General features: G+C 41.8%; 1 protein-coding gene across 1 annotated transcript in view; it reads left to right on the top strand.

Moving 5' to 3' along the window:
- The window catches only part of LOC126473827 (ribosomal RNA processing protein 1 homolog), a 41,146-nt gene that overhangs the window by 17,734 nt on the left and 4,274 nt on the right, over positions 1-19,138 (top strand). The window contains exons 4-7 of the mRNA XM_050101146.1: positions 3,316-3,669; positions 15,176-15,444; positions 17,450-18,488; positions 18,722-18,986. Of these exons, the coding sequence (XP_049957103.1) occupies positions 3,316-3,669; positions 15,176-15,444; positions 17,450-18,488; positions 18,722-18,986 (1,927 nt within the window). The remainder of the gene's footprint in view (positions 1-3,315; positions 3,670-15,175; positions 15,445-17,449; positions 18,489-18,721; positions 18,987-19,138) is intronic.

The raw sequence follows: 19,138 nt of genomic DNA, 5'->3' as shown, positions 1-19,138 counted from the left end.
TATATTATTCTTGTCAATAACTTTGGTGCAAGAGCTGTTAAGCTGATTGTGAGATAGATCTTGCTCTTACCTGCTCTTGCTATTTTTGGGATTGTGTGACTGATACTTTTCCAAAAGTCTGGTGGTATATCTCCATGCTCATATATTATATACATCAACATGAATAGTCACATGCTTGTCAGTCCCCAAAAATTTTAGACCTATGTCTTCCAAATCCACTCCCATTTCTTGTGCCAACATGTATGTGACTAGACAATTCCTCCCCCTTGTAGAGGCCCTCAAGTTTCTCATTACACATATCTGCTCTCTCTTCTGCTTTTAACTGAAGAATTCCTATTGCACTTCTGATGTTGACACCCTTCCTTTTAATTTAATCTGTGCTGATGACATCTTTTTCAGTTTTCTTCACATTTTTTGGAGCTGTTTCACGTCTCTTCCTTGAATTTCCTGTTTATTTTGTTCGTAAGTTACTTATATTTGTGTATTCCTGTCTTTTTGTGAACATTTCAGCACTTCTTTCTTTTGCTGTTGAAGTGAAGTACTTTATCTATTACCCAAGGTTTCTTCATAGTTACCTACCTCATACCTATACTTTTTGTTCCAAGGTCTCTGATTGCACCGGTAAGAGATGTCCATTCCATTTTAACTAAATTGTATAGTGTGGTTATTCCTTACACATTATCTACTGCCTTAAAGAACTTCAAATCGACATGTTCATTCTTCTACTTCTTTACACATTGATACTTTGTGACAACTCTCTTAAATTTCAGTTTACTCTGGCAGTCCAAGACCAATGTGTTTTCATATTTAGCATACAACTGATAGCCTATTTTCACCACTGGACCCAAAGATTATTTCTTGGGACATGTACATTCTTGTTTTTCCATGATAATTAACACCATGCTGAAATTTCCCCCAGTCAGAAGAATCATTGCCTCATAATTACAGTAGGTTCTTTAGCAAGATGTTGCCAAGATTCAATGACGACCAACTGGCAAAGTGTGCGAAAGCCCCAGAAAAAAAATTATTTTGCCCTAAACAATCTACTTTTATTATTTTGATTGTTGTCGGCATTACTTAAGTTTAAAAAAAAGTGACTGACAGCATTTATTTATCACATATAGAACTGTTCCAATTCTAAACAGCTTGACTTTGCTTTTACAGGAGTATACTTAATGGTGTTTCTGTCTGTAGGCCCATATAACCTGCAATGTTATCTTACAAATATTAGCAGATAAACAGCCGCATTCATTTTGTCAGTCCAAATGATGACTATTGTTTTTCCCACCTTATAAGTAGTTCAAACAAAAGTTAATGTAACATATGATAGTCATTCCATAAGTCATGGTAACTATGGTATATCTTGTGATAATGCAACTACATGAGAATTCCATGATGTGCATTGAAGCGGTATACAGTGTGTATGTGAATGCCAACACAAAATAGGGTTCCAGTTCAGTAAAGGTTGAAATGAAACACACGCATTGGAATGCTGTGTAAATTTATTCTGCACAAGTACAAATGGAACAAAAATGAATGAAAATTAACTACTGTGCTTCAAGATAGTCCCCCAGTGCATATACAAACATTGTTGCCTGTGTTGAATGCCATTGGCATTCCCATCAGTGTGTTGCCAAAATGCATTGAGAACATTTGTCCTGTTGCAAAGTGCGTCCCATGCAATGGTTTCCTCAGTTGTGGAATGAGGTCAAAGTCACGTGGACTGAGGTCTAATGAGTAGAGAGGGTGTGGGAGGACCATCTTGTAACACGGCCAACCTGACAATAAATGTCTCAGGTGATGATACTGAGCCATATTCACATGTGGTCACAATGTGTTGGCTGATTTAAGTAATATTTTACGTGAGCTTTCAAATGTATTTATTGTGCTTACAGTGATGCCATACTTCTGCGCGATATACCGTAGTTGCCATGACTTATGAAATGATCCATGTATATCCTCATCAGTCATTTAAGATTCAGTGCCAGATAAAAGCCTCCTCTAGACTTTTCCATATATTGTGATCTTCAACTACACACAGCCATGTTTCTCTTTCCATTAGGTTATCTTGGTGTTTTAGAGTCTTTCTGCATTTAGCAAAGAACTTCCTTTGTCCAGCTATTATCCAGTTGCCCACAGTGGGGTGCACATAAGAAGGGAGCAGCACAATGCATTCGGAGTGGACAAGACAGAGAATACTTTGTGGTGTCACCAGTGTCCTCTTTGTCTCTACCTCGCAGCTCATGCTCCAGCCATTGCCTACCTTGGTAACTGGCAACGCAAGAGTGAGCATTACACCAGGTCACAGTTTCTGCTTCTGACTCTGCCTAACAGAATTTATGTACTCAGAGAACTGTCACTGTTGCTTCTTAATGTAATACTTATCCTGTTTCCTTTATGACACCCATAATGAACACTGAAGTTGCTAAGTAACATCACAACACCTGGACTAAAACAAAAATCAATGCTCAATGTCCTACATTCACACCGATGTATCTGCTACAGGCATACACACCAGAATGACACTATTGGCTGGAGTGTCATGTGATGCACTGCTCCTTGCCACTGAGCGTTGCCCATGACCCGTCATCTTACGGCCAAGCGAGGTAGCACAGTTGTTAGCCCACTGGACTCACATTCGGGAGGATGATGGTTCAAACCCGTCTGGCCATCCAGATTTGGATTTTCCTTTATTTCCCTAAATCGCTTCAGTCAAATGCCAGGATGGTTCCTTCGAAAGGGCACAATGATTTCCTTTTACCCCCTTCTGTAATCAGAGCTTGTGCTCCGTCTCTAATGACCTGATTGTCGATGGGATGTTGAACACTAATCTCCTCCTCCTGCGTCGTCTTATGTGCATACCACTATAAATACATGTACTGCTCACCTTTATCTCATTTTTATTAGGCAGTAGTCCATGTCTCTCCGGCATAAGACAAACAGGTAGCATGCATTAATTTTTTAAGCTTTCCATTTCACACACATTGGAAGCTTAGTTTTAAAAACTCTTGTTTAGTTTACAGGAAGAACTCTTTTACTCTGACATTTATTTATTCCCCAGGCCACCAACTCATAAACTTTAACAGCCTTAAATACCAAAACTCCACTACTGACTCCGTGACTTCATTGTTAAATTACACTGTTTTCTTTTCAGTGTGTTGGTTATACACTATTTTAGTTCTATTGCCAGGTCCACTTTTTATATATTTCTGTTGATAGTGGTTTCTGAGGTATGTGGTCTGAATATTTATTTACTTGTTTTATAGCTATATGCTAATGAAATAAAAGTAATGAATTCTTCCGAAATTGTTTCAGCTTGTTCGTCGATGCATACGTCAACTGTTTGCATACTGCTCGTCACACTCATGGCCCAGTGAAACTTGTGAAGGTATTTCAGGCTTGTTGGAACGGGGCATCACATCGTCTGCTGAGTCATCCCCATCGCTGGGTTTGTTATTTCATATGGCTGACATAATACTCGAAGAACTGGCAAAAGTGGAAAGCCCTGAAAAGGGCCTTCATGCTGTTCTCTTGCCCTTTGCTGCATTAATTGCTTGCAGTAAAGATGGGCGGATTCGGCAGCATGTTTCAGAAAGGGTGTTTCATCACTTGATCCAGCAGTCTCCACTTGGTATTGAATTTCAAGAAAAATTTGAAGCCTGGAAACAGGTTTGTTAAATCTTTATCATGATTTACTACCACCTGTGTGTGTGTGTGTGTGTGTGTGTGTGTGTGTGTGCGCGCGATTTGAAGCAGCTGCAACATTATGGCCCAGCAATTTTGAAAACCAGCAGATTTTCAGTGGCAATATTTTTTTAAAAAAAGAAAAAAAAACATTGCTCAGAATTTGACTTGGATTCATACAATATTGTTCATTATAAATTCTCAGTGTGATTGTTTCAAAGATGATGGTAAAATCCTTTTGGTGCATCTTTTATACTTTTTTCCTAATGACATTTCCATCAACATGATATGAAACTAAAATTCTCAATATGCAGCATTTTGCACTTTCTGAACTTGTCATAAAATGTAGTTGAAGACAATGATATATTTTATGGAAGTTATTGAAGTGCTGAAGTGTTTGCTCAGTTTAGTTTCAGGCCTCAATGATAAAACAGTAAATTCCTCAACAAGTTATGAGAATAAAAATTACGGTTGCAGTCATGTAAATAAGGATTTTTGTCATATAGTTGAGGGACTAAATAAAGGTACTAAGTCATCAATGAAACTCTCGCTATCTTGAGTGGGTCAGCAGAGTTTTACAGGTCATGACAAAATTACTGCTTGTTTGTACGAGACAAATTGAAAGTGTTTGCTGGACTTGGAAAAAGCCTTTTGTGGACGATGCACTAATCAAGCTATTGAGTGTGCCTCTAGCACCAATACAGTATTTGTTGTGGGTTTGTCCCCTCTTTTTCCAATCTCTACAAAGGTTCTCTCAAAATACTGTAAGATTAAAACCTGTGAAACACATACACAGGATATAGTATGGGGTTAGGCGTATCGACATTTTCAGGGTTGTTGCTGAGAATGAATGCTTTTAACATATGCATATTTGCTAGTTTCACAGCATTGTGGGAAAGCCTCTGCAGTATTTAAAAGGAAAGGAGAGGAACCTTTGAGAAGCTGGTGCTCAGAGTTGGTGTATGAGGTGTTCATGCACTAGGTAATCATTAGCGCGTTACTCTAAAAAGGCAGAGATCTGAGACCTAATCCCAATTTGGCTCTCATTTAAAAACTTCTCATGAATCAACGCAGCATCTTCTTTGCATAGAATGATAATTCACTACCAGAAAGTGTTGCTTGTTTAAATATGGGATACTTGGTCATCTTTACTGTATTACATCACCTTGCAGTGCTTAACAATTACAGAAGAGTCAGTGCAAGATGATCCCTGACAGCTACACACTGCAACTGTCAGGAACAATTTATGCCAATCCCCCTGTGGGTCCGAAGGTTAGAATAGGCTTGAGGCCTGTTGTAGGAGGTGACTAAAAGGAGTCTGTCACTTTTCGGCCCTATAAGTTCAGGTCCCATTTTATGGTTTGACCTGCCACTTTTCAAATTCTACAGAAGTAGGGCCATATGAGAAAGGAGGCCTTACGTGGGGCATGAGTTATCAATTTAGATTCAGTCTCCTGAACCTCTTGTCATCACTTAGCGTCTCCACCCGCAATTCAACTATTTAGGCAAGGACACTTCCGGGGTATGTCATCTTCTTCCGTTGTCTCCTGTCCTCTTTTGCCCCATGACAGTATTGGATTTCTCTGCGCCCAATGTTCAGCACAGTAGCCAGTCTGTTGTGGTGGGGCCATCATGTACCCATTTGGTGGTTGGCCCCCTGACAACACAGGGATTGCACTGCTGATGCCTGAGCTGTAAACTCCCCACGTATGCCAAGGAGTAGATGCCTGTCTTCCTGGAGCATCAGGACTCCCAGCAACGGTCATCATGCCAGGTGGCCTTTGCTGTGGCTGGGTGGCACCCGTGGGGAGAGCCTATGATCCGAGTGGGTGGCATCAGGGTGGATGACCCGCATTGAAGTGGACTAAGTCATCTCTTGCTGGTGACTGTACGGTGCCAGCAGTCTCTAAGAAGGGCAAGATTGAGTTCAAAGCTGACAGATATGACCCTAAATCGTTTCCCTCCCTCGCTACACCATGGTAGGAACGTAGGGCTACAGAAAGAAGAGAGGCATATTCACTTCGGTGTGGGGACTCCTTTCTACCTATGAAGCCTCAATCTTTTGTTGAACATCTTGAGGATAAGTTTGGGGAAGTGACAGCACTGTCCAAGATTAGAAGCGGTACAGTCTTGATTCAGACAGCATCCCCAGCCCAGTCCCGGTCGTTACTCACTTGTGACTGACTGGGTGATATTCCCGTTTCCGTCACTTCCCATAAAAGCCTGAACATGGTCCAGGGGATTATTTTCCATCGCGACTTCCTCTTTCAGTCTGATGAAGAGCTCGGTGCCAATCTAGAACAGTGGGGTGTTCATTTCATCCGTCGCATTTACAGGGGACCCAAAGACGACAGGGTTGCTACCGGTGCCTGAAGGCCTTTGTTAGGGTGATTCATTGCCTGAAAAGGTCAAGGTGATGGTTTACTGCTGTGACGTTAAACCATATGTCCCTCCTCCCCCTATGCGGTGCGTTAAGTGCTGGAAATTCGGGCACATATCTTCCCGCTGCACTTCCAATGCCACATGTCGAGACTGAAGACGTCCACTGCATACAGATACTCCCTGTGCACCTCCTTCCATGTGTATCAACTGCAGAAAGCAGCACTCCCCCTGCTTGCCAGACTGCATAGTACTCCAAAAGGAGTGGAAAATTATGGATTGCAAGACCCTGGACCGGTTGACTTACCAAGAGGCTAAACGTAAATTTGAACGATTACACCCCATCCAGTTGACATCCACATATGCTGCAGCTACATTACCATCGCCATCACAAGTACCAGTCATACCACACACTGTGCCACGGACAGTGGGTCCTCCGGGCCTCCAGAATACATCTTCCCCCTTGGTGGTAGGGGGAAAATCTCCTTCCATTGCTCCAAAAGAACTTACTTTGGGAGTAAGGCCCCCCCCCCCCCAAATGCAGGGGACATCGGTCCCCTCCCTTCAGTCGGAGAAGCAACAGGCTCCTCTCGTGCGGTCCCAAAGGACCCTCTCTCCCTAGGTCTCCACTAATGCCACAGCAGACACTCACCAGTGGCTAAAGGAGCCAAAAGCTGCTTGATGAAGAGCTTCAGTCTTTCTCCTTGCATGAAGCTACTTCAGAGAAGTCCACCCAGCAAGCCCCTAAAGAGAAGCGACAGGACAAGCAAACAAACAAGTTTGCCAAGAAAAAGGTTCATCCGGTGGCCCCAACACCATCACTCCCTACTAATTCCGCACCTGTGGATGAGGTGGAGATCTCAGCATCCCCTGAGGACCTGGAACTCACAAATGCCTCATCCACAATAGGAATGGATACAAATACTCACTCGGTGGCAGCAGGTGACCCTGAGGCGTAACGTACCTCCTTGCACACTTCCATGCCTTCCCAGCCTCACTATAACGTCATCCGCCAGTGGAATTGCTGCAGTTTTTCCACCTCCTGGCTGAGCTATGGCAACTGTTAAGCTTTACACCTGTTTTCAGCATTGCCCTCCAGGAAACCTGGTTCCCGCCAATGTGGACCCTTGCTCTTCGCGGCTATTGGGGATATTACAAGAACAGTAGTGACTATGAGAGTGTCAGGTGGAGTTGCATCTATGTCCTGAACTCAGTATGTAGTGAACCTGTGCCCCTCCAAACCCCTCTTGAAGCTGTAGCTGTCAGGATAAGGACGACCCAGGAAATAACTGTCTGCAACGTATACCTTCCTCCAGATGGTGCAGTACCCCTGAACGCATTGGCTGCCCTGATTCAACAACTCCCTAAACCTTTCCTACTTTTGGGAGATTTTAATGCCCATAACCCCTTGTAGGGTGATACTGTGCTTCGTGGCCGAGGTAGAGATCTCTAAACTTTCCTTTCTCGACTCGACCTCTGCCTCTTAAATATTGGGGCCCCACACATTTCAGTATCTTATGTCACTTATTCGGCCATTGATTTATCCCTCTGCAGCCCAGGACTACTCCCATCTGTCCGCTAGAGAGCCCACGATGACTTGTGTGATAGTGACCACTTTCCCATCTTCCTGTCAATCCCTGAGCACCATTCACCCAGACATCTACCAAGATGGGCTTTGAACAAGGCAGACTGGGAAGCTTTCACCTCTGCTGTCACTATCTCCCTCACATGGTACCATCTATGTGGTAGTTGAGCAGGTCGCTAGAATGATCGTTTCTGCAGCGGAAAACACAATCCCTTGTTCTGTAGGATGCCCGCGGCGAAAATCAGTACCTTGCTGGTCACCGGAAATCACTGAGGCCATTAAAGAGCATTGGTGAGCTCAACACTGACATAAGTGGCACCCTTCTCTAGCTTGCACATTGCCCCGATACAGCTTCTGGGCCAGATCAGATCTACAGTCAGATGATCAAACCTCTCTCATCCGACTACAAACGACATCTCCTCATCATCTTCAACCAGATCTGGTGTGATGGCGTCTTTCCATCACTATGGCGGTAGGGCACCATCATTCCAGTGCTCAAAACCCGTAAAAACCCACTTCATATGGGTAGCTATTGGCCCATCAACCTCACCAATGTTCTTTGTAAGCTCTTAGAACGTAAGTTAAGTTGGTGGTTGTGTTGGATCCTGGAGTCACATGGCCTACTGGCTCCATGCCAGAGCGGTTTCTGCCAGGGTTGCTCTACCACTGATAATCTAGTTTCCCTTGAGTCTGCCATCCGAACAGCTTTTTTCAGCCGCCAACACTTGGTTTCCATCGTTTTTGATTTACGAAAAGCTTACGACATGACCTGGCGACGTCATATCCTTGCCACATTATATGAGTAAGTTCTCTGGGGCTCGCTCCCAATTTTTATCCAAAATTTCTTATTGCTCCGTGCTTTCCGTGTCCAAGTTGGTGCCTCCCATAGTTCCCTCCATATCCAGGAGAATGAGGTCCCTCAGGGCTCTGTATTGAGTATGTCTCTATTTTTAGTGGCCATTAACGGTCTAGCAGCAGCTCTCAGGGTGTCCGTCTCACCTTCTGTGTATGCAGACGACTTCTGCATTTTGTACTGCTCCTCCAGTACTGGTGTTGCTGAGTGGCGACTACAGGGAGCCATCCACAAGGCGCAGTCATGGGCTCTAGCGCACGGCTTCAAATTTTCAGCCATGAAGTCGTATGTCATGCACTTCTGTAAGTATTGTGCCCTTCATCCGGCACCAGAACTGTACCTTAATGATTATTCACTTACTGTAGTGGAGACATATTGATTCTTAGGACTGGTTTTCGACACCCGATTGACGTGGCTTCCTCATCTTCATCAGCTGAAGCAGAAGTGCTGGCAGTACCTCAATGCCCTCTCTGAGCAACACCTACTGGGGTGCAGATTGCTCTACACTGCTGCAGCTCTACAGAGCCCTTGTTCAATCCTGCATTGACTATGGGAGTCTGGTTTATGGCTCAGCAGCGCCCTCAACATTGCGTTTACTCGACCCAGAGCACCACTGTGGTGTTCAACTGGCAACAGGAGCTTTTAGGACGAGTCCGGTGACCAGCATTGTTGTGGAGGCAGGGGAGTCCTTCCATTGAAGGTTAGGTGTGCACAACTGCTCGCCAGTTACATTGCACACATTCATAGTTCTCCTGAGGATCCAAATTACTGTCTCGTTTTTCCCATCCATGGTGGTTCATTTTCTGCATTGGAGGCCCAGGTTAGGGCTTAAGAGTGGAGTCTTTGCCTTTACCACCTATACTCGAAGTCCATTCACATACAACTCCATGGTGTACACCTAAGCCAAAGCTTCCCCTGGACCTTTCACATGGTCCAAAGGACTCAGTTAACCCAGCGGCTCTCTTTTGTCACTTCTTCTCAATTCTTGACATGTACTGGGGCCAGGAAGTGGTTTACACTGACAGCTCAGTGGCTGATGATCACGTTGGCTTCGCGTATGTTCATGGAGGACATATTGAACAGTACTCCTTGCCAGATGGCTGCAGTGTTTTCACTGCAGGGCTGGTGGCCATTTCTCATGCTCTTGAGCGCATCCACTCATGCCTCTCTACACTGACTCCTTGAGCAGCCTACAAGCTATCAACCAGTGCTACCCCTACCATCCTTTGGTAGCGACCATCCAGGAGTCCATCTATGCCCTGGAATGGTCCATTTGTTCCGTGGTGTTTGTGTGGACCCCAAGCCACGTTGGAATCCCAGGAAATGAACTTGCCGACAGGCTGGCCAAACAGATTACATGGAAACTGCTTCAGTAGATCGGCATCCCTGTAACTGACCTGTGATCATTATTACGCCACAAGGTTTTTCAGCTTTGGGAGATGGAATGGCATAATCTCAGTACACACAACAAATTATATGCCCTTAAGGGGACCATGAATGTGTGGAAGACCTCCATGCAGGCCTCTCACAGGGCCTCTGGTTCTCTGCATTGACCATATGTGGCTAACACATCGCTACTTCCTCCATCGTGAGGACCCACCTTGGTGTCACTGTTGTCCACATCTTGCTGGACTGCCGACTTTTAGCCGCTCTGCAGTGGACTTTTAACCTTCCCAGCACCATACCTTCGATAATGAGCAACAATGCCTCAACAACAGATTTAGTTTTACATTTTATTTGTGTGTGTGTGGGGGGGGGGGGGGCTATCCAATTTACTGTTCTATCGTGTGTCTATATCTCCTTTCAATGACTTCTGAAGGCGATTCTGAAGACCAGATCTTTTAAAGAAAGTTGTGATAGCTCGACAGGAATTTATTAGTCGCTGCACATCACTCTTCTCATCATTCACGTCTCCTTGAGTCGTGTGCCCCAGCACAGTATTAAGAATGTGTGCTGAGCACGAGAGCCTCTTGTATTGGTGAAGTGCTGCCACAATATTTGGACCTCTCTCCGTAACGAACACGATGTTATTCACAGCACTGAATAAGTCGTACGACCGTAGTATCTTAATTCAATCAAGTTTAATGTTTTCTCCTGTTTTTTTAATCTCACTCTAAAAATTTCTGGTGCACAACACTCGATCCTCAAGTTTCACTTCTTCATAATTAACATAATGTGCAGTCACTCCCATATAGTTTATTTTACGGTACGAATCAATTCATAAATCTACAGTTAGTGCTCCACCTATATCTCTGAATATATTCTTCACTTCTGCGGAGATAGTTTCCCGCAGACGATCGGCCGTTTCCTCCAAATTTCTGGATATGGTGGTTGGATGAGGTAGCAGTTCCTTAGCACTCACTGCACGGTACTTGGCCCCCACATCAATAAGAAACTGTGCCGTCTCGAGAAACCCAGATCCACACGCAGCTTCGAATGGTAAAATGTTTTTGCTGACAAGATTGATAAGTTTTTCTGTCGCGGCTGTCTTCAAATTTGGCGGAACTTCAGGAACTTTCACGTCTCTCATGGCATTTAAATAAGTAATTATGCTACTTTGTCCAGCCTCACACGAATGTTTTTGCAAATTTGAAGTTCCACTTTTGTGTCCAGTGTAGGAATATACTTTTTTACATGCAAAACAAGCCACTATATCTTTTATCTTTTCATTGCCATCAAATATGTATCCGAATTTTTTCCAGATTGGCGATTTCAATTTGTTTTCCTTCACTAATGTAAAATCACCTTTTTTTCACCTTACACGAAATTGTATCCATCGATATGGTGTTCATTTGAAGAAAGAACTCTCACTGATATTTGCTACGATGCACGTTGTCACTCGGTCACTACAAAGCGCTAACTGAAGGCAGCGGAAAATTGTAACGGGCACCTGTCTGGTAGACAGTGGGCAGGTTTGCCACCCAGAGAGCACTTCACAGGCCACACAAAAGACACGGTCATGGAAACAGATTAGGCGCAGGTCTCTTGGGTACAGCTACATCGGTCGTAGCCAGGGGCTGAGGACAACAGACATCGGCTCTACCCGGGCCCTGCAAGATTCCAAGAATGTCAACAGACTTGAAGTTTTCAACTAACATTACAACATACGTACTGGGCAGATGCCTTGCTCATTATCCGCAGATGACCCGCGGATATCCATGCCGGTCATGATTTTATCTGCCAAGTAACAAATACCACGGATATCCACATCCGCGCAGACCTCTAGTCATAGCATATACTTGAAACAAACATAGTGGTTGATGGTTTCCATAGGTAACTTAATTTGTGTGATTAAATCTTGTCCTTCACCTTGCAATGTCTAGACGGTTTTACATTTGGGATCTTCCTGTATTATCATCTAGAGTAAAAATTAATTAGTGTGGAAAAAGTAATTCAATTTTTAACACTATTACTGCAAGTTTGTGTATAGTATAACACTCTATTGCAATCTAGCATTACCGTCTGGTATGATTTTTTGAAGTTTGACCATGTGCTAACCTAATAGGAAGAGGGTATCAAACAGTATTTTCGTTTCTAATAGAAAGACTAACAGACTGAGTTTTGGAGGTAATGAAAGTAATAAAATGCATACAAATAAAATAATCCATGGTCACCAACCTAATTAGGCATAATACTTTGAAACATTAAGTTTAAAGAAAAATGAACATGGGTTGCTGAAGTGACTTTCGTTAATGCTCCTTTTCAATAATACAATGGATACACACAACTAACGAACGAACTACATAGTGGCTAGCAATAGATAGCTTTTACACAAACCAGCAAACATAGAGAACTACAGGGTGGCGCATGAAATGTGTTACCAATTGTTTCTTTCACAATTTACGACTCACATTGGATATCCCGCTGGGATCTCTACAGCAGTACCAGCAGAGCTTGGAAAAACAAATGAGTTACGAAATGACGTGTCATTCACGATACTGCCGGTAGGAGACTAGTAAGCAGCAATGACTGACAATGGAAGACTGACAACACAGCAACGATCGGCCATTGTGTTACTTTTTCATGAAACGAAAAGCCTTGTTGTGACTCGGAGGCGTTTTCGACAACAGTTTAACACACAATGGGTCCCTTGCAAGAAGACCATCCACAGGTTGTACGATAAATTTGTACAGGAAGGAACAGTATTGGAAGTGAAGCGACCTCGGCCTGAGCATGTTTGTTCATCGAAGAATATTGAAGCAGTACGAGTTGCTGTACAGAGAAGTCCCGGGAAATCGTGTAGAAAGGGAGCAGTGCAACTGGGAATATCCAGATGCTCCGTTCAACGCATTCTTAAAAGTGACCTCCATATATACAAGATGACCTGTGCACAGAAGCTCACTGAAGAACACAAGCAGTAGAGACTACTGTTTGCTCAGTGGGCGGAGGATAGGGAAGAAACTCTCAACAACGTTTGGTTTTCAGACGAGTCGCATTTTCATTTAGACGGTGTGGTTAACAAACAAAATGTACGCTTTTGGGCCACTGAAAACCCACAAGTGCTTCATGAATGACAACATTATGTTCCGTGGATTACAGCGTGGGCAGCAATTTCCAGTCACGGACTTATTGGACCCTTTTTCTTTGAAGAAACTGTGAACAGTGAGCGTTATTTGAGCATGCTTCGCAATAGCTTCATTCCACAGCTTCTTGCTACTGTCTTGCCCTTCAACACGCAGTGGTTCATGCAAGATGGAGCAAGGCCACATACTGCAAACACTGTATTGGAGTTTTTACACGAGCATTTCGACATGCAGATCGTTTCACTCAGGTTTCCAGGTCGCTTCAGTAATGAACAAAATCGGCCCCCCAATAGTCCAGACCTCAATCCATGTGACTCTTTTCTTTGGGGGTACCTAAAGGAAAAAATTTTCCCGAAATATCCACGTGATTTAATGGAGCTCAGAAGACTTATTCATCAAGCTTGCAGTGAAATTACGGAAGACATGTGCTGTAGGGTAATCACTAACTTCAGTGTTCGTTTGAAGGAAGCTAGGAAATGAAATGGTGGACATATTGAGCATGTGCTGAGTTAGAACAAATCTCCATGGACGGCTCTTCATTGTAGTATATGTTCCTTTCAGATTGTATTGGCAATAAAGTTTATATTCAAAAACAAAATGGTAACACATTTCGTGCGCCACCCTATAAATAATACTTCACTCATAGTAATAAAAGTTACTATTGCAATCATTAATTGATTCAGTACTAATTCAACATTAAGATGTTACTAAAGACACACTGGACTGAAATTGGGCATGGAAAGAGTTCTGATTTCAGCTAACACATACATACCACAACTGAAATTAAATAATTCTACACCTATACTTATTATGCCTTCATTATTAGCAATGTCACTGATTTCTTTTAATAGCAATGAAAAACCCAATTATCTTTCAATTTGAGAATAGATTACTGTGGGGGGTCATAAACTGTTACTTTCTCTACATGCAAACTCTGGCACCAGTTGCAGTTTAATAACATTAAATTTTTAGCTCCACTTGCAGTAATTTATGTTTTAAAGCTTTAACACAAGTTAGTCAAATATTAAGCTCAAACAATTTCAGAAAATAGTTCATAATACTAATCAATTCACGTTACTTTTCACCATAGTCAAATATAAGTGCCTTTCTCACCACCTGTGAAGCAGGTAGCTTTCATAACATTCAAATATTTTAGCACTGAACTTTAACACCTTTAGTGCAACAACAAACCATTATTTTTCAGAAACATGATGCTTGGTTATCTGTACGTTAAGGGCAGGACCCTGCATTGGTTTGTGATTAGGACAAATTTTAAGGTGCAAACACAGTTTTATGTCACTGGAATTATTATTGAAGGAAAAAACAAAAAAAGGAAAAAAAAACACTCACATCAATATACTGGTCCATACTGTGATACATATCTGAATTCCTGCATTTGGTGGAGCAATGGCGCAATAGTGGTGGCAGGGACATGATGGCTAAGTGGTCCCATGCTCTTGAAGTTGAATGCTCTTTATAAATTCTTCTTGTCAACATATTTCCTTCATTTCAGAGCCATTCCATGAAAACAAGAGCACCATACGCCAGCCAAAACCACATCCGAGGCAATTTCAACATAAATTTGCTTCCCAATGCCTTACTTGGCACCTGCATTGTTAACAGTACAGCATCTAGCCACTGACTGTGTAACATGCTCTCTCTCTTGCCGCCCAGATTGACTGCCAAATCCATCTTTTCCCAGGCGCCAAGCCCTTCCATAGTACAGGGGGGTTCACTACGTCTTTTAAGTTACATCGTACAATTTCCCTAATTATGAACCAGTATTCAAAGCACAATTTCTCTTTTACGAGCACACATATTTTTTAAAGTTTCATTATTTTTAAACATTATTAAGTTTTTACAGTAGATATACTTTACAAACTTCCACTTCCCTCTGACAATTCAAAGATCTTAATCAGTAAAGAACAACTACTTCATAGTTACATACACATAATTACATTGTTTAAACCACTTACAATCGATACTGGTGCTACAAGGTGGGGGAGGGGAACTTGTACATACGCAAATGGGGGAGGGAGTGACAGCCTGCATCCACATATTTACTTCTGTCGGCCAGGTAAAATATCTTGACGAGGAAAACATAGCCATATAATAACTAATGAAACAGTTGTGTTTGTTGTGTCATTTCAGGCTGGATTTCCAGGGAACAGTTGGCGTGACATGGTACCAGTGGATGTCAGTGATAATGAAGGTGATGAACCAGATGAAGAACAGGATGAAAATGAAATTTCTTCTTCCGTGACTGGAGAGAAGCTTCTTGACCCTAGAGCTGGGAAGGTTGATATAGTGTTGCCAACTATAGACTTTGATGCTGTTGAAATTGCTTCATTACTTAAGTCACAAATGCAGAAGGCTGCTAATGTGAAACAGAGGAAGGCATTGAATGTTCTTGTATCACAGTAAGTGCACAGATGAAATTCTAGTTATGCTACCCCTTTTTTCCTGCTTTGCTGTTCATGTACAACAGGCTACACAAATTTTTATAAAACTTGAAATAATCTAATTACCATGAAAGATAATAAACTACAAGTATTTGATTACATTGTACAATATAGCTTACAAACTTGATCAAATGGTTTGTGTACTCTGTTTAATTATACAGGCCAGTATGACCAAAGATGATGCCCACTGATTTCTATTACTTGTTTGTAATTCTTATTTTTGGTTGTAAGATTGCAACTTTCTTCCAGAAGCTGACGGTATAGTTGTAATTGTATGTACTATTAGTGGACACTCTGATCACAAGCCTTACACTATATAGACAATAATAATCACACCACTAACTTCATTTGTTGCACTTCCCAATTCATGAGCCAAAATTTGGGAAAGATAGCTCAATGATTAAAACAGTGGGCTCCAAGCTAGGAAGAATGGGGTCCAAGTCCTCAAATGGCCTTTATCAGATATTATATTGCTTATGAGCAACAGAATTAGTAGGGTATAATGGTTGTTTTCAAGCAGATAACAGAAGCTATGCATCTTAGGATGGACACTGAGAATGAGCCTGCTCCACGATGGCTCAGCCATTGGCTACAATTCAGGCGACTGCTCAGAGCAGATTTCAAGATGAGCATATCTCTCTCCTACCTGACCTGCTCTACAAGTGCCATAATATCTGTTAAATGTGCCTCAAACCATTCTGACAGCTCAGGGGTAGCGGACAGGCGCAGTGTGTTTTTGAAAGTGCAGATACTTGTGCGGTGCTGTTGGCAAACAATTAGATGGACATGATTCACAGTAGTTTCCTGTGTTCCTCCCTCCATGAAGGCAGGTGTATCTGGGGTCCAGTTTCTTCACACACAAATGTCCTTCACAGTGGAATATGTCACTGTTTGTTTGACCAGTGTCTGTCAAGTAAAATGAACTGCCTCATCTTTTTTTCAAAGTATTCTTACCACTTCATAAGTTGTAAGGTGTACTGTAACTCATTAATCCAGTTGAAATTGTGAGCATAAAAAGTAATTTTCCTGTGTCCATAAAATCTTTGTCCCCTGTGGCATGCAGTTAGCAGAGATACACCTGTTGTACAGTGGCTTCTGTATGCTACAGGGAGGAGGTGAATTTTTGCTTGGTGTGGCTGTTCACAGTTTGTGGTTATTCAGTATTGAATTAGCAAGTGATTTCCTACACTGTGACCTGTCTATCCACTGATACGATATATGATAGTGGTGGCCCCTGACATCAGCATGTTGTCTCCTGTGGCAGTTGACTGATTTGTTTTGTCCAAAACTGAGGTGCACCTTTGACAGTTTGATACTTGAAATTCCCAGTGCCTACATGCTTTACATGTAATGTTACATGCTCAGTCACCCACAATGAGCTGTGTGTTACCATGTGCATCGACCACATTGAAGTTGACTGTCACACTTATGCCCAGTCAAGGGACATCCCAGTCATAGGGAACTGCCAACTGTTCCATTTTGCAGGGTGGGAGGAGTGCTCTCTCTCTCTCTCTCTCTCTCTCTCTCTCTCTCTCTCTCTCTCTCTCTCTGTGTGTGTGTGTGTGTGTGTGTGTGTGTGTGTGTGTGTGTGTGTGTGTGTTTTCTTCTTCCTGGTCATCTTGCTGTAGCAGAAAGTGTTCCTGCTGAGTATACTGTTTCCAATCTTGCTTTAAAGATATTTTATTTGTTGACTGGTAGTACTGCAAATTTATATTCAGTATGCAACTACACTGAAAATAGTGTGTATTCATAAACCATACTACATCACCACAAAAAATAAAGCAACTTATGATATTGTCTCTGCTTTGCGGTTTGTTCTAAAATTATGAATTTTGTATTCACTTACACAATCCTAGTTAACATCTTTCATTTGTGCTCTGTATAAGGTGCGTAATTTTTTTATCTTTTGAAACTAGTAGAATCTTTCAAGCATTTTTACTAACTTTTCCAATTCTCTTGACAGATTTGTTACTCTTTCTAATGGCAAGTATCCACTTGGGTTTAAGAAACCACCAGGATCCACAGATCGTCCCAGTCGTGCTGACCACCAGGAAGAACTCTGGCAAGCAGCAGAAGATCTAATTGGATTTGAAGAAGATCTGCTGCGAAAGGACCCTAATGATGAAGGTGATGATAATAGTAGTTCACAACCACTCAAGAAAAGGAAGCGTCCTGATGCTGATGCTGAAATAGTTCAAGGCAAAAGAAAGAAGCATAAATTGTCTGAGGAAAATTCAGAGCACCCACATGATTTGCAGAAAAGCGGTGGTGACCTAAAGAAACCAAAGAAAGGCACCCACAACTTGAATAAAGGAAAGAAGTCTTCCACAGTTGTTAAAAAAGCTGGGGAGGAAAACCAGGGAAATGAATTAACATCGAAGGGTAATGATAATGTGACATTTAACAATAGTGTTGCAGACTCAAAAAGATCTAACAGAATAGTACTGTCTCAGAAAAGAAATGAGAATGATGATGTACCAAGTAAACAAGTTAATGCTGGAGTGCAGTTATCTGACAAACTTCTGAAGGGGAAGAAGAAAAGGAAACTTAAGGCTGCTCCTGTTGAACTGCTCACACATACAGTTAGTAATGCCAGTCAAACAAGGAAAACTAAAAAGAGTAAACAGAATAGTAAAGCCTTCAATGTAGCACAAAATGATGAGAACCACTTCCAACATTCTGATCTGGATTTAGTTAGTGGTGCATCAGATTGTAATCAAATTAATAATGTGCATACAACAAATACTGTTACAGGCGGTAGCAACTTTTTACTTGCTGCTAGGCAGAGTCCAGAAACACGTGCAAGAAAGAAACTAAATGGCTCAATCCATGGAGAAGAAATGGGTTTGTGCATAGGAAATACCCTCCAATCTCTCAGAAATAATGTAAATGTAACTAAGATGGTCACAAGGAAGAGCCTGCCCTTACAGCAGACCTCTTCGCCATACATCCCAAAGAAACGAAACAGTCTTTCATCGTGGATTGTAACAGAAGTATCACAAGTAAGTCAACTACGTCTGAAACATTAATAAAATTATGTGGAACTTCTTTCAGAGTCTTTTCTCTTCCAACTAATTTGTGAAAATGAAATTAATGTCTGTGTATCTACTTTATTGTTTTTTATCTTATAGGTTTATAATGTTGTAGTTTTATATGGTTTATTTAGACTGATAGACTTTACTTGTGTAATTTTTTATGTAAAAAATTATTACTAATGAGTTTTTCACCTCAACAGCCATTTAGTATGAATGCAACTACAAAAGAACTTCCAGAATCAACCACTTGCACTGCTACAAATTCTTTGCCAGGAACCGCACCAGAAATCATGAAGAGTTCTGTTAAAACACCGAAGAAAGAAAAGAAAGCAGAAAATGAATATAGTACCAGTCCAAATGAAAATTCTTTGCTAACAACCACACTGGACTCCAACAGCAGTTGTGCCAAAACACCAAAAAGTGCAAAGAAAGTGAACATAGTTCTCAATAAAAACATAGCACATGGTAAAAATTCTCAACTAGTCTAATTTTACTGTATGAAAAAAAAAAAAAAAAAAAAAAATCTATTTTTACTGATTAGATATATGGGTACATCAGGGTATGAACATAAGGTTTATTTTTCAGAGGTAACGATCTGAGACATTTTTGACTGTAAT

This window comes from Schistocerca serialis, chromosome 4, assembly GCF_023864345.2.
Source record: "Schistocerca serialis cubense isolate TAMUIC-IGC-003099 chromosome 4, iqSchSeri2.2, whole genome shotgun sequence".
Classification (NCBI taxonomy): domain Eukaryota; kingdom Metazoa; phylum Arthropoda; class Insecta; order Orthoptera; family Acrididae; genus Schistocerca; species Schistocerca serialis.
Note: the sequence above shows the minus strand (reverse complement) of the source record. Positions and strands in the feature narration are given on the sequence as shown.